Source organism: Platichthys flesus, chromosome 12, assembly GCF_949316205.1.
Source record: "Platichthys flesus chromosome 12, fPlaFle2.1, whole genome shotgun sequence".
NCBI lineage: Eukaryota > Metazoa > Chordata > Actinopteri > Pleuronectiformes > Pleuronectidae > Platichthys > Platichthys flesus.
In genome coordinates, this window is record NC_084956.1 from 12,072,673 (window position 1) to 12,098,691 (window position 26,019).

Sequence of the window (26,019 nt, forward strand, 5' to 3'; positions counted from 1 at the left end):
GTGCAGTGGTTTAATTAAACCATGTTTCATAAATAGTCTTAAATAAGCGTGTGTCCAGGCTGATTATAGAGCATTTTTCTATTAACTTTTGTTGTAAAGATCCGTTTTGTATGTTAATAATGCAAATGTTTACACTAAAAGTACCATAACATCCCAATTAAGCCTGAAAACATGACATTTAATGTGCCGTTGTGGTATCTGATTTTATTGGGTGAAAATGTATAGATTTTATGTGTGTCAGGCATGGAAGCAACAAAGTGGCTTGATTCCGCCCCTTAACAGTTTTGCAAATCAAAGTTATTTTAACTTTGCTGTCGATAATGCAACTTCTACTGTGCCTTACATCATCAGATCTTTCTGAGATTTCAAATGTTTGATAAAGTCCAGGCCTGACAACCTCTACAGTCCAAATGTCAGTCTTGGTCATAGCGCCACCTATTGGGAACAGGACACTTAAATTCATTACTTTGACGTAAACTCTCCTTGCAGGTTAAACAGATCAAATCTGGTCAAAATTATCATCGGAGCTTGATGATTCTCCAGGGTTAAGCTTCAGATTTTTCAAGAAACTTCCTTGCCCTTCATCCCTTTAAGATTAATTGTGATGTTCATTCCCCATATTATGGTGCAACGTCCTATGTAATATCATGTATCAGTCAGCACTACTTGTTGTTGTGACTGTTGATGTTCTCATTTCACTGCTGCAGAGGAGCATTCTCACAAGTCTTTCTGTCCTTGCATCGGTCGCTGTAATTGAAATGTTAAACTGCCCCATGTTCTCCATTACACAGCGACAATCCATGTGCATCCCCTGCATGTGTTGATCCATTCACACAACAGAGAAGTCTGCTCCTCCCCGATCCAGACTCCAAAGCCTGGACGGGGCTTCTGTCATGTCCTCGAAATACACACACTTATTCCCAGCATCGTTTCCTGGATGAGTGACAGCCCAGTGCGGTGGAAGTTATCTAAGCTGTGATAGAAACAGTGCAGCTCCTGACAGACAGCAAGGCGCCTCTTCCCGACTGCCCCCTTCTCCTCTCCGTCTCTATCTTCCTCACTCTCGGCCTGACTTCCTGTGAAGCTCGCGGCCTCTCAGCGTTATGGCTGCGTTCCTGCGAGCTCGTAAATTTGTCCGTAGTGTTGTTCGCTTCTCCGACCGTGACCTGTAAGACGCTATTGTTGACCGCGTGTGAGGAGAGCTGACCCAGAGTTGCAGACCGAGCCGCCATGGTGGGTCACCGCGCTTTCACCTTGTTATTCACGGGGAAACGAGTTAGCCAGCGAGCTAGCGAGCTAGCCCGAAGTAGCTAGCGTCACCTGCGTGTCCACCTGTAGTTCCCTGTGCCCGACGTGTCTCCGCTAACTAACAGCTAATCGCTAAACTGTGTTTGTGTTTCTGTGCCCTCAACTTTGAGACCAGTCCATTTTGTAAACGACACTCACGAGTCTGTAGCAGATAAATAGTTAATTTAGTTTAAGATGCTAGTATTACCGTGTACAGCTACTCACTGTTTACCAGCATTTACCAAAGCAGCTTCCCGAGCTATTTTTAACGTCAACAGCTTTTGAATAAGTACAACAAATAAGCTGCTGGAGTAAAAACACTAGTACCACTCTTTACATTTACTTCAAGACATGTTAAAGTCCTGATTTGGAAAAAGAAATAGAAACAAAGCTGGGAGAATAATCAGGAAATTAAGGTATTTCAAGGCAATGTCCTTAAAGCAAACACGGTTCCCCTTCTTAGTGTTTACATAGTACATTTCTTATTATTAGATTATTGTTAATATGTAAACAGCTTTTTGATTGACGTGGAGTTTATTGTCAACTGATCAACTTATTGTCAATAGATGCATTTATTGATTGAGCTATAATCAGCAGCTCGATTTTCCCCCAAATCCACTTTTAAAGTGTATTGTTGTTATGATACATTCATCTCTAAACAACGTTTTATCTTGCATAAGAACTGATTAAATTACTGATTGAGCTTTAAAAGTGGAAACGTTCTAATTCCATATCACCTTTACTTCACTTATATATTAACTAACTTGGAGACTAAATGTACAAAGTAGCATGCAAAGTTGTACTTTACAGATTTGCGTTTAATATTCTTTGTTACATTCCACAGCTCGTTATAATGCCAGACTCCTCTCTGCATTATTTGCCTCATCTTACATTTGTGATAATAATTGAAGGATTTGGCGATGTATCTTCATGCACACAACACATTGAAATGTCGAGTGACTAGGTTGTGCAGTAGACAACGAAAATACATGTAACACAGATAATAAAAGCTAGATGTGCATCACAAGAGTTAAAAACAAACCTTAATTTGCAACACATTTACTTTTTAGTGGATTTAACTGCGACCTCATGTGCAAGAAAACCCAACACATACAGAGCTAAACAGACAACTGCAGTAGTACCGTAACTGAATTAGTAAAATGTAATGTAACGGGTTGGATGAATTTAATTTATGCCTCACCTCTTTGTTGTAAAGGCGGAAGAAGAAGCAGCAGATATTGGAAGTACAGTTGAGGATGAAGATGAAGGTTCAAATGACTCGAACCTTAAGGTGAGACATCCTATTAACATTTTCTTTTATATTCTCTAAAATGTTTTATCTAATATAAATTTACAAACTGCACCTTTGTCTCAGCCCATCCGGATATGACATACCTTTCCTCTCTTGAGCTTTTTTATTAATCAATTCTCAGTTTTCCACTTCAGAAACAACTCTTGCTGAAGCATTGCTGAGAACAATAAAGGTCAGGACTGTTTTGACACTTTAAAATGTGTTTCAGCAGGAGCTCAATGCGTTCAGAGTTCAGTGGATGTCCGAAATCAAACCGAACTCCGCAGCAAGTGACCGACTGCTGCGAGTTAAAGGTCTGAAGAGGAGCCAAGAGAAGGCTCTGGAGGAGAAAGTAAGTTGATAAATGATATCTTAAGGTTCAGGTCCATCTCATTGTGTGTTGTGGAGTGCTGCAACTGAAATTCCCAGCGCTGTTGGAATGACTGAGATGAGTCATCTTCCCTCAGGCCACAGAGCTGTTCTTGAGAGCTGTTCAGGAAGAGCAGAATGGAGCTGTCTATGAGGGTACGTTTGAGAGGACAGATTCCTTAGAAATGAACAAGTCCAATAGTGCAGAGGCTCGCAGAGTCAGGGACTTCTTTTAAATCATTTCTTACAACGCATTTTTATAGACTTGCTTTCCTGTGATGTGATGTCCTGTTTTTACCCTTTATCATTTTTTTTTCAACCTTTTTATTTTACTTGATGTATTTTTATTGTCCTATTTCTGCTTTTATGTTTTCAAGTTTTCATGTGACAAAGCTCTGTATTAATTCATTTAATTTGAACACTACCTTGTTTGCGACCACCTAAACGTGGTTTGTACTGCCATTCTACTGATGGTTTCCCTTATCTATTTTTAATCAGCTGTCAAAGCACTTTGTAAACTATGTTTTTTACCTTAATAACAATAATTATTATTATATTTAATTTATCAGCCCATGGAAAATTCCACAAAATATATATATTTTTAAACACAGGTATTTCTAACTTTCAGTCATTGTCTTGGATTAAATGTGAACGATTTCATTCAGTGGTTATAGCCATTGAAAGTAGATGAGAATGTTTAAATCTATTCAAATAGTTTTGTAAAGTCAGTAAAAAAGTGATTACATTTCCTGAGCCTTTCAGTTGCATCTTCTTCCCTGTTCATGAATTGATGTCTTAACTCACAGCTATCAAATTCTACCGCATGGCCATGCAGCTTGTGCCTGACATCGAGTTCAAAATCAACTACAGCCGTCCTCTGGATGCCGACTTAGTTGGAGGAAAATAGTAAGTTGCCTTTTTTTTGGGATGACATCTATTAATTCACTTAATCTGAGTCTGCAATGTTTCAACACGCATCGAAAGGTCTGCGCTATGTTTGTTTATTCGTTAGTCCATTTCTTTATGACTCGCACTTTTGTGAACAAAATATCTCAGGAATACTGAGGAAGTTCCTTAAAATTTGGTACAGACTCATGGATGAACTGATTAGATTTTGTTTTTGGTATGATGAACGAGATATCTAGAACACCTCAAGGGCATTCCTTCAGATTTGGCAGAAATATCCGGTTACACTCAAGGGTGTATTAAGTAGAATGACTTTACAAACCATATTTTTGGCCATAACTCCATTGAGTTATGGCCAAAAATATGGTTTGGTTTGCATCATTACATACAGTTTTGACAATATTCACTTATACCTTTCATCCCCATTTTTAGATTATTATCTCTAACACAAATAGCTCTGTTAAATGCTGAAATCGTTTATTTTAAGCCATTAGCGAATCAGATTCTAAAGTTGAACAGTCACAGGTTGGATAATCTGTTTTTACTCATTCACACCCACATCAAACTGGTTGTTCCATGGCTCTGGCTCATGTCTAGAAATTGAGTGATATCGTGTGGGGAAATCTCACTTCTGAAACTGAGCATATTATTAAATTTGTTGCAGCATGGAGGACAGTGATGTTGAAGGTGAGATTGAAGATCTACTTGCCTACTTTGAGCAGCAATTCACCTTGGAAAGCTCATTTCCAAAGATCTGCACTCCTGAGTTGGAAATGACTCAGATGCACATTTCAGGTAAAGAAAAAAAAAAAGGCTGTTGTTTTCTAAGATTGAAAACATGTAAACGAGTCATTCTAAAATTGTATTCATTATAACCATTTCCTGATTTATCTGACTGCAGCCTTGCCGCGGGAAATCCTGATGTACATATTTCGTTGGGTTGTGTCAAGTGATCTGGACATGCGAGCCCTGGAGCAGCTCTCTTTGGTTTGCCGGGGTTTTTATATTTGTGCAAGGTGAGCCCCGCTGTCATAACAGATTAAATGTGCAACATCTTATTCACCAACAGCTTGCTTTTCTCAAGATTTTGCCTCTCAAAACTGTTGATTTGGGATCAGACAATTGGGTTGTCAGTTTTTCTATTTTTAAAAGCCAGTCATGTGTTTATTCTTTTAGGTTTACTCGATCTTTACAACTCACTTTTAATTTCTCTCCAGAGACCCTGAGCTGTGGCGATCAGCCTGTTTAAGACTGTGGGGACGGAACTGCACCAAACTTGTTCCCTTCAACTCCTGGAGGGAAATGTTTCTGCAAAGGCCACACGTCCGTTTTGATGGTAACGAAGCAAAATGAATATCACATACAAATCTAGACTCGGTTCTGTCATAGTTTATGAGACCAATACTGATTAATATACCAATATATGTCTCAGTGCAAACTAGTGCATCATATATCCATGTCTAAAATGTAGTGCGAAGCTGCAGTTTCGAACATCTTTGCTCTGAAGAGGACCGACTTTATTATCACTGTGATGATCAACACAACCACAGGATTATCAAATGCGAAAGCGCAGTTTCATAATATTGCACTTATGTTGTGTGTTGATGTTGCTTCTATAGGCTAATATGGGCAAATGGTGCTGCCAGTGCACTAATTAATTACTGTTCAACTATTACTACACTGTTCATCCTCTGAGTAGCTATTACTAGATGTTGAACTTTGCATATTATTTTCACAGGTGTGTATATCAGCAAGACATCATACATGCGTCAAGGAGAGGAATCACTGGATGGATTTTACAAGTCCTTGCACCATGTTGAGTTCTACAGGTACACTTTTCTGACTTTAATCGTTACTTTTTATTGTAAGTTGAGTAGATATCTAAACTAATTGTTCTTTCTTTTCATAGGTACCTCAGGTTCTTCCCTGACGGCAAAGTCATGATGCTGACCACCCCTGAGGTCCCTCTGTCCATCATTCCTCGCTTGCGTACCAGGAACACTAGGTCAGACCTTCTCTGTTTTATACTACCTCAGCAAGAATGCAAGTTGCAACATAAAACAAATATTTATATATTTATTAAATACAAGCTTTCCTTTTTTTTGCACGATCGTTGTTTTTTCATTTAACAGAATGGATTCTCTTCTGGTCGGTCATTTCCGTCTGTCACAGGAGGCAGACAATCAAACCAAAGTTTTTGCTGTTGTCTGCAAGAAAAAGGAGGAGGTGAGAATAAATATATACATACTCATAATTTTAGTCTAAGCATTGCAGTAAATTAAGTATTTAGTTGAATTTATCGACCTAAAATTCAGGGAAAAAATCACAATTGAAGATCAGTGAAAATTAAAAACAGGTTTATTATTCCAGCATATATGAACTCTTAATACGTTAATACTCACATTTTTTCCAGGTTTTCCAAGAAGCATTTAAAGTAAAAACCCTTATCTGTCAGTTTATGGCTCAAGTTTTAAACTGCATACTTTTTATACAGAAAGGAGACTTTCAGAAGAATCGGTTCTGCAGGCGGAACCCAGCTACCGAAACTGAGCACATCTTCCACCTTGGACTGCATCTGTCCTCTGGGGGGCGCCAGATTTCCAGTAAGCTGGTGTGGATCCACCACTCCTGCCACAACACCTACAAGTAAGAAACAGTAGCACCCGCCATTGTGGATAAGTCAAATTATTTCACTTGTTAATTTGAGACTTGACGTGAATCCTGTTTTCAGGCTGACCGGGGAAGCGGTTGTCACTGTGTTTGACCTGGACAGGATGTACACCCCCTTCTCTTTTGCACGTGTGAAGAGTTACACTGCTTTCTCCGAGCAGCCTCTCTAAGCATCATGGGGACGTGCATGTGACCCATAGAGACCACAGCAAACAACATTTAATAAAATGCATACTTCTCTGCCGGTGTAATTTGTGCTGCATCTGGATAACGTATTAATTTAACCCTCATGTTTCCTCCAATGCGAGCGTGTTATGTTTCAGGTTTACCTGATAGACAACTACTTATTTTCTTATTTCAGAAATGAAAGCAATGTGTTGAGAGCTAAAATATTAGCCACCCTTCCCCCACCTGTCTAAGCAATGAATGTTTATACTGTTGTTATCTCATGACTTTCTCCCTAATAAACAGTGGTGAACAGAACACGGTCTTGTCATTGGCTCTTTTTTATGGTAAATGACTGAAATAGACAAACACAACTCAAGAAGACACTGGGTACATTTCAGAATAAGTTGGTACAACAAAAATGCAACATACCTGTATTGATGTGTAGCCAGGCAGCATATCTTCACTGGATTAATCTCATTCAAGGACACATTTCCGACCAGAGACCTTGAGGCTCTCCTGTATGTGAAAATATGATCCATCTCTGTGAAATTCTAGACGTCCTATTACACAACCTCAGTGAAAGACATTGCTGATGTGATGTCAGACTTCAGCATCATTTGTCTTCTTGCCGAGGACGCACAGGGTCATAATCCATGTATTACATTTTCTGGGAATCAAGCACGGACAGATGAAACAGGATTTGCAGAGGGGGGAAAAGATACATGAATGTGAAAGTTTTATTGGATTAGGCTAAAAGTGATTTGTGGCTTGTTTTGGTTTTTCAAGTAATCAAATAACAGTCTGTAGCAAATCCCAAATTAAAAAGTAAATCCTGCTGTATATAACCAGCTGTTGCTACAATTGTTATGAGTTAGAATAGAAAACTAATGTGGAGCAAAGGTAAACAATACAAAATAAAAAAATAACGGGCTGCAAAGCAGCACTTTTTTTATTTTATTTTTTTTTAAAAAAAATATATTTTTTTAAATAACCCAAAAAAATATTCAACACAACGTAAACGCTTCTTCTCTGCTTCTGTCAGTGAAAAACCTCGATGACACCCATCTTGCCCACCCTGTTCAGACCACGGCCTCTGAAAAATTCCTGAGTGAGGCATTGTTTGTGCTGCAGACACACAACCGAAGCTCACAAACAGCTGCTCTGTCCTCCAAACGTGAGCTCTGTGTGACACACACAGTCTCCCAGTGCATCCAGTCTGCAAACAGCTCTGATGAGTAGAGGACTGAGGGTAGGGGACTGCCCTCAGTCCTCCACTCCAGAGTGATGCCATTCTAGAGTATAGGACTGAGGGCAGTAAAGGTGCAGTCACACTGTAGAGACAATAGACCTGAGAGAGGTCAACATCAGGTTTACAGACCAATAGAGTGTTATTACCAAGAATGCTAAGAATTCCTGCAGCCTCGACCTTATCATCATTGCTCATAAAGAGTTGGTGGCTGATAACAGCACTGAGACAACAGAGGAAAACACATTCCACCTGAAAAGGTGTTCAGTTGCAGGTTTTGATGCCATCATGGCCGCATGTCCTCTCTCTAAAGTCTAACTCACAATGTGCTAACTTCCACCACAATCCAAAAAAAGAGGACTTACCAACAGAGCGAGGAGGTAACAACACAGAGGACACAGAAAACATTTTTTGTTACACCAGTTTTGTGACATTTTCTTTGGGAACTACGAGGCTGCTGTCATTTCTGAAGAAGCATAATAATCAAAACCTTTTAAGTATTGTTATGTGCCAATTTATTATATAATCAAATATTATATTGATAAACAGATTCAATGGATTTTGGCTCTGCCCAGACCACATGAACCAGCTCTTGAAAACTATGAGCACTACAGGAGTACTGCAAAATATGGATTATACAAGGATAAGGAGCAAGATAACAAATGAATACCAATTTATTTTTTGTTAAATATAGAATTAGTAAGATAGCTCTCAAGTATATTTTGAAGGAAAAAGCCCTATATTACTATTTTTAATCATTCAAATGTATAGGTTTGAATATCTGAAAAAACATTTGCAGGCCACCTGTCTTTCTTTGTGTTTTCCTTCAAAACTGGATACATCACATTTATTATTTTTTACAAAATATGAAAATAAACTTTTTTAAAAAGTTATGGAGATATCAATACCTGAGAAAACAAACTACATGGGCTTCATGAATGTTTTTTTATCTTCTTCTCTGATTCCCAAATTTCCCCCAAACCTATTCGAAGTAATCGTATGCATGTTGCAGTAATACACACAATAAAATGGAATTGAATAAACTTTTCTCAGTGTGGAGAAGGTTTGCCATTTTATTCTTGGTTGTCATAATAATATAATGTTTACCGATGATAAGCGTATATTTTCTTTAACATTTGTTGACACTGTCATTAATGTTTCTCTAAAATATTCTCCATTACTTCAACATTTAATTTCAGTGTATTTGAGATACTTGACCTGACATCTTATTCATTAAGATTCAACAAGTCATCCAGTGGATAAAGCCGAATGCTAATATTAGCACGTAAACATGCTACAGTAACAATGTTAGCACAATGGTTTTTAAGTTTTTAGCATGCTAACATAGCATAGCAGACAAAGATGGCCCATAGATATTGTCACAAACTATTAAATCCCCTAAAATGAAGTATGTAAGATGCTAAAACTATAAAAGCAATGCTAATTTAAAGCATTTACATCAAGGAAAGTAACCAGCAGCTTTACAATCGGGTTTTAATGCATTCAAATAGAATAAATCATGAGTTACAACAAGTCAACCTACTTATCCCAGATTTCAGAAAAATATAATTATAATATTATATAAAATGTATGTAATATACCTGATACCTGTATGTTAGTCCTGCTCTTAAATATTCGCTCCACCACTGTCACCTGGCACACAACAGAGGAACTGTACCAGATGACATGTAAATGGAAATTCAACAAAATTACCTCAAGTTAAATTTCTGAGTAGAAATGGTCCGTGTTTGTCAACATCTTTTTGTGTAATCTGAACATATCAGTGGAACAGATTGATCAAACAGAGAAACTGTGGCTCTGGTTGTATTACTCATATTATTTTCAAATGCAGCAAACAAGAAAGTAGGTCACGTGTGCATTTGAAAAACATGTCATGCTCATTCAGTGGTTAAGGCCACACAGTCTCATTAAATTCAATCAGCTTGGTCGAGCAACGCGGTCACGGCCAGGGTGTCCGATTCACAGTTCATAATTCAAACATCTTTGTTTTCTCTACCACCCTGAAAGGAAAATAAAAGTACCCATAAAAAACATTCTCATGAAACGACTACTGTTTTTACTTCACAAAGAAATCGTGTTAATGGCCTAAAATGAGAAACTGTGCCCCTTTTTAAAAGTAATGTTTAAGAAATCATCTGACATATTAATTGTTCACTTTCTTTCTGAGCAGTAGGTGAGAAAACCATCATACCTCATCATATATGAAAGTGGTATTGATATTCTTAACTAATTCAATTATAAAACGATCCCTTCAACTTGAGATACACGTTGCTGTTGTGTTAAGTATGTGCCAGTTAAACAGGATGAGAATTGTGAACATTTTGAAGAGATAATAAAAAAAAAGACAAAAAGGAAAATAAAGAGATAGGCACAGGATTTGAACAGGACATCCAACGCATAGCTTGTTATTCTGAAATGGACCAACATGTGTTTAGAATATTGAAAAGATAAAAGATGCTACATTAGAAACTAAATCAACTGGTCCAGAAGGCACCCTGTTAACATATAGCCTCAAAAAATAAACCCTAAACAAACATACAAACAAACAAAAACATGTGATCTTCCACCTGGGAGAAATCCATCTGTTGTTAAATGTGACAAGTAGAGGCTCCAAAACATCAACTAAATGGACCTTGTGGCTATTTCTATGATCCATAATGTGTCATAATCTACCCTTTTTGTCTGTATAATGTAGTTGAGTATTCATTGCTGAATTATTCAGTATGATTATATTGGCCTGATAAATTTGATACCCAAATACTTACTTATAAACATTGCAGACCTACTAGGTTTCGCTTCTTATGAATTCAATAATTCATATCAGTAAATTCAAGCTGTAAACTAATTTACTGGATAATGCTGCAGTGGATATAACAGTGTGGATGGGGGTGTTAATGTGGAGTGGAGTTTGAATTGTGCTCATAAACTACAGCAACCAACATTATGTCATTGCACACAGTATGCTTTGGTTGAATGGCTCTATATTCCCAACTGGAGACCCTGCACTACTGGAGCTCTCATCTTTGGACGATCTGCGTGTAAAGCATCATTGAATGAGTCAATGTATCTATTGCAGTATGTATACTAGATATTGTATTCCTGAGGAGGGACTACTGTGCAGTGTCAACCATTCTACAATATAGCACTGGGTATCGCTACTCTATTCAAATCCAATTCATAACACACCAAATTGATTTGATGATGCAAATTGTACAAGGAACCTAGTGCATATATAAAAAAAAAATGTTTACATGACCGACAAGTGTTAATTAGTGCTTTCTTTACTGCAGGTAAACAAAGCATTAAAAACCATGTGTACATATGTTCAGTGTATTATAAACAGCAGCTTTTAAAGCACATCACCATGCAGCCAGTGCAAATAACATATACCTAATTCTGCACGCAGAGGATTGGGTGGAAAATTTATTGCAAATAGCGTCTCCGGTGTTTTTTTTTTTGGTCTCCAGCGACAATTGCATATTTCTGCATATTTAGTGGATTTTTTAAAGAAATGGTTTTGGAGATTGATGGTATTTCTTTCATTTCTGTACATGCCTGTGGAGACTCTCATCCATCTAGGTCATAGTATAGCAAGTGCAAAAAACAGGTCAGCTGTTTTTAGCACTTGGATATTTCTGTACATATTTCTAACTTACATATGGCTTTGTTTTTGTCTCGTTTCAATATTTTAAATGGCTTAATTTTAAAATTTTATATTAGATCATTTAGAATCTATTTTAATTCAAACTATCTTTATTTAAACCCGGCCCTACTACAAATCTCTTGCCCTTTAGCTATAACGACTTCATTATTCACCGCCATGTGTAGCAGAGTGACCGGAAACAGGGACAGTCTCTGTATACATCTGGGTATGGCTTTTCTATCTCTAGTGACTCTAGACTCTTCTAGATAAGAAGGTTCATGCACCCTCTAGCAGCATTAGCTAACAGACTACAGTGAGCTTCGAGTGACGTATGACGGGTTCTCAAATGTCAATCCACCCTCAGTTTCTCGTGTGCAGTGCTCTCCGTAGAGGGTGTCCCATTCGCATGTCCATTTCTCGATAGAGCAGAGCCGTTCTGTTGCTCCTTCTTTAAAATGCTTTGCCTCTTGTACGTCTTGTTTTGTGACAGAAAGAGAGGAAGAGAGGACATGTTATTAGACAGTTTATCAGGATGGAAAATGGAATCGTTTTAATTACATGTTAAAATGTAATTAATTAACAGAGTTGAGGTATTTTTGAGGAATGAAACTTAAAATAAATCAATAAGAACAGTTCAACATACTTGTCAGTAATATTCAATTGTTCACACTTTATAAAGGACAATCAACTTACCTGAATGTAGAAGTTTGAGAAAAGGATAATGAGCGAGACCATGTAAGTGAATTGGAAGTACAGCCAGCCCGAGGGGAAGCCACACGGCCAAATGACAGCCCAGGATGTGTGGAACATGGTTAAAAAGAACTGGATCTGTGGAGGAAACGCAACATTCATATGCAGATGGCGGAGTGAGAAGGTGACTCAGAGAACTTGCACAATGTATATATTGATCCAGTGCCTAAAATATCTTAGATGGATGGCGCTAAACATGTTCACACTTTATTAAATGCTTAAATCTAAAAAGCATTATTGGCTTTACAATGAGAAATGAGTGTTAACTTATTATTATTTTATCACATACAAATCATAGACAAATGATAATACATTTGAATTAAACTTTTTTTTATGGCCATCAACTAAAGATGTTGACAGAAATAAGGAGAGAAGTAGTAGCGTGATGAAATGAAGTCGATTTCTAAAAGTGAGCTACTTTTTTCTCATTTTTCTTGCATTATAGTGAAAACATCTCAGCAACTTCCTTCATCATTCTTGCTTTAAATTCTCCTTTTAAGAGCAGTTTTTGATAAAATGCTTTTAAAAGTAAAAACAGGTTAAACACAGTATTGCCAATAAAATGTCATTCTATTGCTTTCAAGAAAGTAAGATGTTCAGGATGTAACCGGATGAGAAACTTAGCTCGACCGACGACAGCAGTGAATAACATATAATGCATCAGTAACAATAATCCAATAATATATCATTTTACCGTGCATGTACTTTATGAATAATACTCCACACAGGATAAACCCACCAGCTGAAACTGTGTGATATATTTCTTCCACCAAAGGTACGGCCTTATGGCTGGGATGGCGGAGAGGCCGTAGTACGAGTACATCACAACGTGGACAAAGCTGTTAACGGCTGCACCAAAGTACGCTGAGCAGACACAGATGAGAGACACATGAAATGATTTATCTACAGGGTACAGTACAGAGTTAATGAATGGCAAGTGACTGGTATTCAGGAGTGCACAGGGAATAACACTCTTCATTAGTCGGGTCTGTTAGGAAGCACTACAACAATTTTCATTTGAAATCAATAGAAGCCATTAACAGTAAAGTAATACAGTAATGATTAATAAATAAATAATATATGTGCATGCATTGCGTTACTGCACACATAATAATACAAAATCTTAGTAAACATCTGATAAATAATCAAATGTGTGTATAATGTCATATTTAAATCTAAATTAATAGTGGATTTTAAGCGAATGTCCTATAATGCTCAGAGTGCTGTGATGCTTTCTATAATAGAAACACAAAAAAGTTTGTTACACAGAACTGCAGCGTTCGAGTCAATAAATGTCACTTTGTGTCCTTTAAGGCCTTGTGGACGACTCAGGCGGTTTTCAGGCCTAATGGCTTTAACATTAGCGCACTTGAATTATTCAGCTGGCTGTGAGCCCAAACAGCCTGAATGTGGCTACGTGAGGGATTTGAGTCACTGGAGGTTAAAGTCATGTTAAAACACTCACAGTGGCCGCAGGCTATCCAGTTCATAACAAACCACCAGATATTCAGCATGCTGGCATGGTGGTAGACGTGAAGAAACGTGATCTGGTGATTGTTCTTTCGTAGAATGAAGAAAAGCGTGTCCATGAACTCAATGAGCTTGGAGAAGTAGTACCACCACAGGACATTCATGATCTGAGTTGAGACACGGCAAAGCAGAAGTTACACAAATTGCAAAATAAAAACTTCCTGTATATTCTCGAAGGGACTGATATAGTAGCAAATCATAAATGTCCAGCGGAAACCGTTCTTTCATAATTCCCAAACATCAGTACAAGGTCATAAGAAGATATCTGCCCTGTCATAAAGCAATTTTACTGTAATCTGTGGCTCTGACACATTGATAAAACGTTTTTATTTGATAACTGCAGAACTGCAAAGCTGAGCACATTTCACTGTGAGCCGTGCTATCTCCTTCACCGCACAGTTCAGCTGGGACACCAAACACACTGTAACACACTCTGTTGTGTCCACAATGAATTTTTACAAAAACGTATTGTTCTATCATTTTACAAACTTAAACTGTATATCGCAATGTATCAATGGTCCAAAATAATAGAGCAGCTGACAGTATTTGTCCACAATAACAAATTGTTAAAATGCAGGTAAGATGTGTTCTAATAGATTGTATACTATATATAGATGGATGACGCATCTACACTTCCTCCCTTCGTACAACATATTGGCACTGTTGGAGCCATCAGGAGTCAAAGTCTGCACAGTAGTAATTGTGGTGTGGAGCCGTGGTATCAAGGTCCTGGAACAAAGTCCAATCACGAGTCAATCTCGGCTGCCAACCATGGCGTTTCATCCTGTGTTTATAGCATCATGTAAATAACTTAAACCAAATTTGACGTGAACTTTGACTTTTTTAATTGGTCCACATCTACATGGAGGATGCAAGGTTTATAACCTTTACTGTCTGAGATTATGATGATGCAAATATATCATACCTGGTCATTAACTGTCACAGTCTTGTGCTATAAAATTCATTAAAAACACTTCAAATCGTTTGGCTGCTAATGTAAAGAACAGAAATTGTACTGTAATAATATTCAACATATTTTAGTGTGACACACTTTTTGCTAATTACTTGTAACTATTTATCTAGGTCATTGGTTCCCAAACTTTTTACAGTCTCGTACCCCTTCAGACATTCAATCTCCAGCTACGTACCCCCCCCCGACGCACTTATACAGCATATAACACTTGAAACTTTGAAATTTACAGGGATTTCAGGACTCGGATGGAAGTTTAGATCAAACTGAGTTTATCGATTGTCAGTTATCAATCAGTTGTTAATCATGATTGTCAGTTCCTAATCGATTGTCGGGAGAATTAACGATCGATTTTTGATTAATGGTTAATATTTTATATTAAAATGCACTATTTATAGGCTCTGTTAAAATGCAGTGAAAATATAGATCTTTATTACAAGGTGAACAACTCTTGTGGCAGTTAAACGGGAACCGCTCACTGGTTACACTTGAAAATATGCGCTGCTGTTCTCTTAAGCCCCGATGAGAGTGCAGCTAGCCGCTGTGAGCTAACTGGATTTTACGGTTCTCGACCTCTCAGTCCGGTGGTTGTCACCCCTCACCCAGAGCCGGCTCTGTCTGGGTCCGAAGGGGCTAGCTTTGGAGCTAGACCTCCTACTTGAAGAGAGCAGTGGACTCCTCAGGCGCTCATGGAGACGTATAGCTTTGCAGTGTTGGCAGTGAACGCAACAGAATTATGTCTATGACAAAATGTCATCTAGGAAATTCTTAAGGATCAATTAATCGATTGTCAATTAATTATGCCCATCCCTCGTTTTTACTAACGGTCACTAACCTACCTGTAACTTTTATTGGCAGTGTAATTATTTTACAGAATATGGGTATACATGAGTATTTTTGGCAATGCGACTTGGCTATTTAGACTATTTAATAATGCATGATTATTTATAGCTCAGTTTGAAAATGTAATGGGCTTTTTCACTTTGAAAACGCAAATAAAATGTTCTCCCCATGTACCCCCTGAACCACTTTGCGTACCCCTGGGGGTACATGTACCCCAGTTTGGGAACCGAGGATCTAGGTCATTTGAGTTGTATACAATACCACGTTGTGAGCTAGATTGCAATAAACTTCATGCACATAAAACAATAAATCTAATTTAATCAAAATATTTTATCATATGTAATATATACAAAAAGCCTGTTAACTGTGCCATATACTGTAATTCTTTTAAAAATAAACAACAATGTATTTTACAATATTTCATGGACAACTTTTTTTGCTAGATATTTACTGTGAATTCTACCATCAGCGTTTTTACAGTGTAGTCATCCTGATGATAAGATAGAGTCGGATTAAATTGACTCCCTGTGTCTGTAGTTTATCTGCTGGGATTTACAGGTAGGCCACAGACATCAGAGAAGTGGATTTGAAAGGAGAAAAAACTTGATTAAGATTATTACATATTGTAGCTGTCCTGTTGTATTTATACTTTTTGTGTTTTGCAAATAGCTTGAAGAAACGGTATGGGAAATTATCCAAGTTATGTCAGATATTTCATAATAGCATAAAATCATCACAAGCACTAAACATAAATACGTGTACGCCTGACTGACTCACCTTATTATCTGTTTCCGGTGCACTGTGAGTGTTCTGGCAGTAGAGGTTGTAGCCACCATACCACGCAACAGTGATGAGCTGCAGAACAAGCAAATGCAATCAATTAACACACATAGACACTGCAATGCACAAATGCAATGTAAAAGTGAAAATTGTTGAAAGATATTGTGTTGCAGAATGTGAAGTCATAAACACATGCACGACCGAGTGCACAGGTACAGAGCTAGTCAGATCGCTAGATGTGTAGTCAGGTTCTGCTGACCGATCTTTAGCTGCTGACGTTGGTTCTAAATATTTAATGTTGCCTAATTAAAAGTAAAAGCACTAGGAACCTAACAACTATTTATTCATAATATGTTTATAATATGTAAATTTAATGTAGTATGTGCTGTTCAAAGGTCTTCAGGTTATTTGAGAACATGTGCATTTATTAACATGAAATATTTTTTGTTTTGTTTGCACAGACATTGTCCTCCCACTAACCTGGTACACCACTAAATAACTTCTGAAGCCTGAAAAGTTGATGAGAACAGTTGATGTATTTTGATTGACATGAGGTGCCACGCCATGGTCAAGGTTCAAGGTGTCATGAATCACAGACAGTCTAGCTATTCCTTAGTCTGCCAGCTGGATGGCAGGGAGCAGACTGATACTTTAGACTTACACCGAGATGTTCACAGGTACAACAGATACGATCACTATAATAAGTGAAGTCTTGGCACAGCTGCTATTAAACGTTCATCTCAGACTTGGCCATCTTTCCAAAATACGAATGTAATCACATCTTAGTTTACACCACTGGATCTGTCAGTTTCAGGTATGGAATCCGTTGTTTATCCATCTTACTGCAAACAACAGGCGTCTGTGCTGTGGTCTGTGATGGTGTATGAGGGATTTGATGGTTGAAGTATCAATTTTTGAGGGTTGAAAATGTTTCATGACAACTTGAATAAACTTGTTAATTTTTAATGCTAGTTCTACTCTAAATACAAGGCTTCAGCCAGCATTTTCTAGCTTCATTAGCTTAACTTGGCATCTGGTTGACTGAGCATCTTCACAGAACAGGATTATTTTAGAATTGTCTTGACTTAAAACATATTTGGTCCTATTCACACACCCTTTTTAGTGGGTCTTGAGCTTTGGTTCTGGTCACTTTTCCCTTGCTTTAGTGTGACGCTGCAGTGAATTGGTCGACTACAACCCATGTCCCCGTTTACCTCATAGAACATGTAGAAAGACAAGAGCGTGAGGCCCAGATTGTAGAGCACCATGAGGCCTCTGCAGGAGAACGGCTGCCGGTGCTTCATGTACTTGGGTCCCATCCACACAATCAGAAGGTACATGACTGTGAGTGCAAAGGTTGGTGGGTAGTTGTCCAATAGGAGCCATCCCTTCACCCGCTGATCTGAAATATGGAGATAAAGGGGCCAGAGTATATTGATCGATCAAGGGGCTGATAAGGTGGTCTCAGTAGTGAAAAGACATGAACTCGAGGGGCCGACCGGTGGCATTGCACCCTCAATGGTTTCTCAATACCACAAAAGGTTGACTTTAATGAAAGAGTGTGAAACAGGAGAGCAGAATTCATTTCAATATCTGTGCATGAATATCTACAGTATTGAACGACTCCTGTCAAAGGTTTTATGTAATGTTTGCCTTCACAGCGCTGTGATTTGTAGTAGAGTAATGAGTGAATTTTCATTTTTGGGTGAACTATCCCTTTATGTGTAGTGCCCTGCTGAGTTTTTGCAGTCGGTATTCGCAGAACTTTAAGGTTCAGGCAGGGAAATTTGTTTCTACACCAGCACCTGAGATAATATAACAATATAAACGTTACTTACCTCTGGGACCCATCCATGACTGTATGTAAGTGTTCAGTTGATGATTGAAGGTCTCCATTTGTCACCTAAGACGGTGGCATAATGAGAACAACACACCCATTAGATAACGTATGAACCTTAATATTAGCCTATTATAGATTTTAAACATATTTTAAAGTCGAACGTGGAGCCAGAGTTGAGTGTGTGTGGTTTTGTTTCTTCGAGTGATACATACAAGAGGCGCATGTATATTATTATTAGCGTGATTACTAAATATTTTGTCTGAGGGAGGCTCAATGATTATAACTTATATGAAAGTCTAAAGAGTGTTTTCATAAAAATTAAACACATTTCAACACATGCCTATTGTAACCTCATGAAAGCAGCTAAAATCACAAGTCTTTTTCATACAACAGTCTGTCATCAGTCTGGAATTTGTTTAATTTAATCTTTGGCCTCATTTCAATGCCCCTTTTTACTTCAATTCTTTCTTCAAGTCCCTGCAGTTTCCAACCATAGATCAAATGTGGCCACTTCTTGAGACAAAACAAGAAGCCAACAGGCAGCTGTGAGCGGACGTTAACCACATCTCTGTTTCGTAACTGCTGCCCTACAGTGATTCTCTGGATCTTTCGATTGTTGAGGCTAATAAGGACGTCAAACTGTGGGGATTTATTAGCCCCAGCAAGCTCCGGCTGTAACAATTGCAGAATCGTGTCTGGCACATGCAGCGCTGCTCCGTTTACTTTATGCAGGTTCTCTTGCCAAAGCTGTCCAACTGTGGGGGTGGTGCATTATTGTTTGTATCTGTTGATCACTCACTACCTCAGTCGGGCTTTAAAACACATGGTTTTTCTTTCCGTTTTTTTAAACACCAGGGAAAAGTCAGAAAGTGACTGTATTTTTCCATGTGGGCTAATTTGGAATATAAAATTAGAATCCGCTGCTCTGCTTCTGACAGTCAGATCAGCTCTGTGATGTAGACCAGACGGCCGTCTACACAACTGAATGAATGTCTGGGTGTTCACAGTTGGACAATGTGCGTTTTAAGATGTGATCAGGTTATGTTCTCAAAAGGGTTTGTAAATTCCGTATTGTCTTATAAGTATTTTTGACTATTATCTACTAGAGCAGTCATTCTCAAAGTGTGGGCCATGGTCCCCTGGTGACCCCCTGGTGGCCGTGAAGCCACTGAAGGTGGGCTGTGAGAGGTCATCAGAAAATAAATAGATGAAAAAGTTTCAGATTTGTAAGTAAGCGTTTAATACCACCAAACATTTATGATTGATTATCACAGGTAATGAAATTGATCTTATTTTATTTGACCTATATAGCAGGTGTCATTGTATTTGCTGACCCTCACATATTTGGTTATGCCTCAAATGTGTTTTTCCTTCTCCCGGATATCCTTGTCGTGCTCTGTTATACAAACAGTAAGAATACATTTTTAACAATACCCTATTTGCACTTTTTTTACATTTGTTGCTTTGCAAATTGTTACGCTTAAATGTGGATGTTATTGGATTTGCACTGCATATGCCTGCGTTAATATACAATTATTTTAGCTATAAAATTAATAATTTGTATGATTCTAGTCCTGTGTGTGGATCATATAGTTGTGATTGAAGGTGTGGGTGGGCCGCACACATTTTTCAGTTTTCAAATTTGGCCGCAGCCTTCTTAAGTTTGGGAATGGCTGTACTAGACAATAGAGAAAGATTTGCAGATATCCTTTAAAGTGGCTTTTGTAGCAATATGAATGGAGCTTGTTCATACAAAGCCTCATCAAGTGAACCTCTACAGACAAAAATCTGTGCAACTGATCTCCTTAAAAACCTGATAACTTTCTTCTTTATCACCCCAGCTGTATTTACATCGCCCTGCAGGCCTTTAAATTATTTGGAAGACCCTAAATCGGCTCTGCACAAAATGCCTCCTCTCAGCTACTGAAATAGCAGCATGCCTGCCTATTCTATTTTCACTGATGCCCTCCAGGGTTATACATTAATTTCAGTTGCGTTATGTCACAGATTTCTGCACCTCATACCTGAGTCTACTGCTGGAAACACATATAGGGCCATATGAACATCTCTGCAATCCACATTCCAGCAAAAAATTCAAGATGTAATTTATATGCAGATGGGCTACTATTGTTCAAGTTGTATTTATCTGAGGTAAAAATTCAATTACAGCTTTACGGGGTAACAGATTGACCTTAAACAGATTGTGAGTATCAAATGTATCTAAAGCAGCTCTCTTGCAGTCACTGGATATGGAAACATGACCAAGAGAAATGAAGGGGCAGGTCAGTGACATTGGTTTAGTATTTTAGAATAGGAATATTCTTAACATCTGTGTTGCATAAGGAACTGTGTGTAATTATTAAGAGCAAAAATACAGCTTGTAAACAATGTGCAGTCTCTGTGCAGACATGTAGAAATTAAAAGTTGCACTTCACATTACAGTGAATCGCTGCCGAGGCAACAAATCGCATGTCACGGATTGTTGCATTGCCCATAATCACTTATCTGCAGGAACTAAATATGGCTTATTCCGATCAAGCCTGTGCACTAAAGTCCATGCTCTGATTATCAAAGATGCATTAGGCTGCACCAAAACATGATAATCTGCAAGGCCTTAATCAGAGCATGATGACCCACAACAGGAGCCCGTGTGAGCAGCCAGTCAATGAGTCTGTGCTGCAGAGCCAAGTCAAAATAAATGCGTCTACGCAATCCAGAGCTGGATCCTGCCAAATACGAAAATGCCGCCTCATGACTTTATATAGACCGTGGTTTCAGGGATGCAGCAGCTGGTAATGAGTTCTGCATCCAGGATTAATTGCTGTAAGAGTTAGGGAGTATAATGATGTAACTATGACATGAGTGTGCAGTGTGTCTGTTGTCAGACATGTTGTAATGCCATTTACACTGTGGCACGTGTCCCTTTAACCTCTCTGCACGCTGCAGAACAGTGGGGCCAGTGCTGCAGATCAATGAGTTGGGCTGTTTTAGTGATACACTGAATTTTGTCCTTTATTTACTTTAATTTGTTGTACGTATACTATGCATGAATGCATGCATGCTTGAATGGAGAATATTTTCCTCTTGGGATTACAGTTTTCCATCAAAAATTTCTAAATTCATTTTGACTGTGTTATGTATTGATATCATGTATCGATGTATTGATGAATACATTTGTCACTTTGCCAACACCACACTTTAAGAGGACAGACAGACAGACAGACAGACAGAAAGATAGATAGATAGATAGATAGATAGATAGATAGATAGATAGATAGATAGATAGATAGATAGATAGATACTTTTTATTTATTTTAGTCTATTTACCTCTAGTATTGTTCTCATTTAATCTTTTTTAGAATGCTTGGAATCTGTTTTGTTTTTAGATTTGTAAAGGATTTGCAGAAGTGTTCTATTAACAATATTTTGTGGATGACATCACTCTAACAAGGAAAATAGCAGAATCCCAGTCATCATTTGAACTTTCCATCAGTAGTAACAGCCCTAACTTCACAGTAGCACAGTGCCGGCGCCTCCAGGGGAATACTTTACTGTTACTGTGATCATCATGCAGCGTCCTTGCTGCATCCCTCTCCACCTAAAACCCTAAAATGCACTATTGTGTAACGGCAATGTCCCATCAGGATCGCACTTTTCGCACTTTAAGCACTGTGCAGTGTGAAACAGCTCAAGTACGGGATAAATAATGATGTGAGCTCAGAGCTGATGACGGCGGCATCTCATTACATCATCGTCTTCTTTTGATTATTCAGACTTCCAGAGAGGAATCAATGAAACAATCACAATCCAAATAACAGTAACATATCGATCGCATTCAGACGTCACCGCTCCAGTATCATCCAATGTAAGAGACGCTATGCGCGCACCCACGTATCCAAACCACTAGAAATAATAATATTATAAAAAAGCCTTACCATGAAGTTCTCCAGCCGATACACACAAACACACACACAGAGAGGAGAGAGTGTAGAAATGTTGAGCGTGGACGAGGAGATGCAGCGGTGTGTGTGTGTGCGAGCGCGTGTGCGTGAGCGTGCGCCGTGGGCTGTGTACCTTTCGGAGGCGATGCGTGGAGAGAGAGCGGCTGTGTAACCTTGGCTGTCTCCTGGCCGCTCTGAGCACAATGTGCAGCCTTGTCGCTCAGTGGAAAGTAGTGGGAGGAACACGCAGACTGGCCCAGTGCCCTACAGCAGGGTTACAGGCTGCAGCCAGGAGGTGACCCGGTGGGCTGCAACCACACCTACACACACCTACACACAAACACACAAACACACAAACACACAGACACAGACAAAGTACACAAAAAAAAGATGATGACATAAAGGGGATCTCTGAATTTAATCATAATCAATCCCTCTAAATCAGCCATTCCCAAAGTGTGGGCCGTGGCCCCCTGGTGGGCCATGAAGCCACTGCAGGTGGGCCGTGAGAAGTCATCAGAAAATAGATAGATAAAAAAGTTTCAGATTTGTGAGTAAGCGTTTAATACCACCTAACATTTATGATTGATTTAAAAAAAAAGTAATGATCACAGGTAATGAAACAAAGACAAGCGATTTCAATTCCACGATGTCATTGTATTTGCTGACCATCACATTAACACTTAACCGCATCCTTAGCTGGGGAATCATAGGTGAGAGAGAACTTTGTTTTGTTCTGGGTCAAGCAAGATGGAGCAGAGGAAAGCTGCCAATGACGAAGGGGAATCAGAAAGTCCAACTGAATCAAGACTAAAAAGAGCATTGCAGAAAGGACTCAAGTCCTGTCACAGGCCCAGAGGACATATTTTTGCTATGAAATAAAAAATATGTATGATTCTAGTCCTTTGTGTGGATCATATAGTTGTGATTAAAGTGGTGGGTGGGCCGCACACATTTTTCAGTTTTCAAATTGGGCCGCGATATTCTTAAGTTTTGGAATGGCTGTACTAGACAATTAACCTGAGCTTAGTTATTCACTCAATCAGAGCTGCTGTGTATGTAGTTTTATATTTGATCAATCCTTATTTATGATAATGGTATTATGAAGAATAAACAACATTACAGCACAAATAAGAAATAACAATATATTAAAAGTGAAATCTTATGTCATTAAAAATAAAATGACCATGCAGTTCAGAACCTAACATATCAAAAAAAAGAGCTAAATCTTTTTTTTTTAAAGTAAATTCATTTTAGAATTTTGGCCATTTCACTTGGATATTGTTTAAATAAAAATACATCAATCTAGCAAATTGACCTGCAATAAGTCAGCCTCTTTAAGAAAAGGAACATGTTTTGTGTTATAGGGAACCCTTTCTTTCTGCGCCTGCGATTAAACCAAAGTGATTGTCTCAGGGATTGGCCAGCTCAACCAGAAGATCAGGGACCTGTACCAGGAAGAAGATAAATTAAAATGGGGGTTAGGGTTACTAACTAAAGGTTACTAACTTCAGAGTTTTCAGTTTTAAGAAGCTTGTTTGTTTCTTATTGGATTAAATCCACATGGCAACCTATGCTGAATGGCTAAATTGGAAGTAAGAGATTATACAGTATAAAAGCAGCGCTCACTGACCAATCTATTCCTTTGAAACATGACATCACCATTCTGGATCCCGTGGAGCTTGGTGTGGATTGTCAGAGGGTCTCTGAGGAGTGGGAGGTTTCACAGTTGGTAGTTTTCCCCCCAGCTGACCTTACTGAGTTAAGCAGCTGTTACTGTTTTTGAGTCCGTGTAATGTCTTTGTACTCCTCATATCTTTTCCTTACAGTTGGTTCCTTGTTGTGAAATATGCAGCTCTGCTGTCTGTTAGGTTAAGATCAGCTGATAACTGAAAGATATCCTGGGTATGTTGAAGTAGCTTCGTCGTGCAGGGCGTTTTTTCAGTTCAATTCCACTGGCGTTTACAGCATCAGTTTTCATTCAACGTTGTGGGTTCTTTGCTGGTCTGTCAAACATTCTTGGTTCTTTTTGAAACATCTCAACAGCTATTGATTGGATTGCTGTGAAATTTTTGCACACTTTTTTCATGGATCACAGCCAAGTTGTTTTACATCCAGTAGACAGGGGTAAGCATTCATTTGGAGTCATGTTTCTGTCCCGTAATGAATGCAAACGTACTGTGAGTACACTACTCACTTGTAACTTTGTTTTGGGCTCCACCAACCTGTGCAGAAAACCGCAGACTATATATAGTCCCCCTCGCTCTAGCTCTTGTAACAACAGGGGAGGTTCGGTCTGAGCAGATACAATGTTGATGCAAAGTCGCATCATGTCACCTGGATATGTTTGAATGAGAGTAGGAGCTAAAGGTACTAGGCTGGAGATTAGTGTCACCTGGGATCCACTAGATTTATGACAGCACCTACTGCACCACCTAGTGGCCAAGCATCCTTTAAAATGTGCCTCGGGCCTCTATAGGAATTCTAACCTAACTTTTGGCACATTCACTCTGTATTTCTCACTGCTCTTTACGTATATGAGTAATTCGAACTTGATTTTGATTGAAGGAAGCATTATACATACTTTTAATGTACATCACTGACGACCCTATATAGAACATTAAGACAGGTGTCAAAAACATGTTTAAAGAATATATTGAATGTCATTTAGTTGATTCGGTTTCGTGGTGCTGTAGCTGTGGGTGCAGCCACGCTGTCATGTTGTCATTACGATTGAACAGAGCCATCATTAACGTTATCAGTAACAACTGTACCTTCTGTGACGTGGCTGTTCTGACATTCTCTCTGATAGCTGGGTTTTTACACAGCCTCTTATCTGCAAGGGGCTCAGTGAATGGTAATGGTGATGCCTTCATGTCATTATTCTCAGACCAGAAAGCTAAACACAAATTGCATTTAATTTCCTAATGCCCATTGTATGAATAACATTAATGAGTCCCGGGGCTTTATTTGTGCTTTCATCTGTTCCTTTTTCCCCTCATCATGTCTCTTTTCTCTCCTCTTGGTTGGCTTGGCCTGATCCAGTCATAATCGTTATTTAGTCCAAGAGGTCAAAATGAGGTAATGCTCTTAGTTGTCATTACAGCTCAGTAACACATTCAGTTCAATATCACCATCTTGTGGATGAAAAGGTGTTGGGCTTTTGAAATTGAAAATAAAGAAATCTATTGAGAAATTAACGTATTTAAATAGTCTATATTTACTCCAGTATTTATCAAACAGTCTTTTGATGCTTAACTTTATGTTGATTGCCTAGAGTTACATTTCTAGTGCACTTTTACAAAGAATGAAGGTTATTTTCCTACTTTGTCGTGTCTCCAGAGAAAGTGTCAGTCTGTTTAGTCCAAACTGAAATAATAAAATCAGCCTCAGCTATAATTATGCAATTAGGCAAACGTTAGCATGTTGATATATAAAGTATAAATATACATATAGTCAGTTAGCTTTCTGCAACGGACGTAACTATAACATTCATGTATTATTATTTCAGCTGAATGCATTTACAGCATGTAGCCCAGTTCTAACTGCTCCAGCTGTCCTATGTCTTGACTGCTCTGGTTACTTCACTACACTCTAATACATATACATAGGGCTGGCTGCAGAGGCTTTTCAGTCAAGATGCTAGAGTGTCTAGATGGAATGATCAATAGACTTTTTGATGATAATGCCGCTTTGTGGTGGCTCAGAAAACCCACTGGTGAAAACAAACATGTGAAACATTCTTGTAAGAAAAAGTTACTCAA

The 26,019-nt window shown here is 38.5% G+C and overlaps 2 protein-coding genes across 3 annotated transcripts; one reads left to right on the top strand and one right to left on the bottom strand.

Moving 5' to 3' along the window:
• The first annotated feature begins 965 nt into the window (after positions 1-965).
• Positions 966-7,006, top strand: fbxo9 (F-box protein 9). 2 transcript variants are annotated; one of them, XM_062400513.1, is made up of 13 exons: positions 966-1,233; positions 2,504-2,578; positions 2,808-2,930; positions 3,046-3,103; positions 3,754-3,853; positions 4,518-4,648; positions 4,755-4,869; positions 5,071-5,189; positions 5,592-5,682; positions 5,763-5,858; positions 5,986-6,079; positions 6,348-6,499; positions 6,585-7,006. In XM_062400513.1, exons 1-13 carry the CDS (start codon positions 1,231-1,233, stop codon positions 6,691-6,693), a joined length of 1,266 nt encoding a protein of 421 aa, XP_062256497.1. In that variant the 5' UTR covers positions 966-1,230; the 3' UTR covers positions 6,694-7,006. The 2 variants fall into 2 exon arrangements, with proteins under 2 accessions (XP_062256497.1, XP_062256498.1); XM_062400514.1 differs by having other exon boundaries at positions 972-1,233; positions 2,811-2,930.
• A 2,408-nt stretch (positions 7,007-9,414) lies between these two features.
• elovl5 (ELOVL fatty acid elongase 5) lies at positions 9,415-22,507 on the bottom strand. The gene is made up of 8 exons (XM_062400515.1): positions 22,389-22,507; positions 18,313-18,377; positions 17,689-17,876; positions 16,472-16,549; positions 13,817-13,988; positions 13,091-13,215; positions 12,295-12,429; positions 9,415-12,076 (listed from the first exon to the last, which is right to left on the bottom strand). Exons 2-8 carry the CDS (start codon positions 18,368-18,370, stop codon positions 11,951-11,953), a joined length of 882 nt encoding a protein of 293 aa, XP_062256499.1. The 5' UTR covers positions 18,371-18,377; positions 22,389-22,507; the 3' UTR covers positions 9,415-11,950.
• Between the last annotated feature and the right edge of the window lie 3,512 nt (positions 22,508-26,019).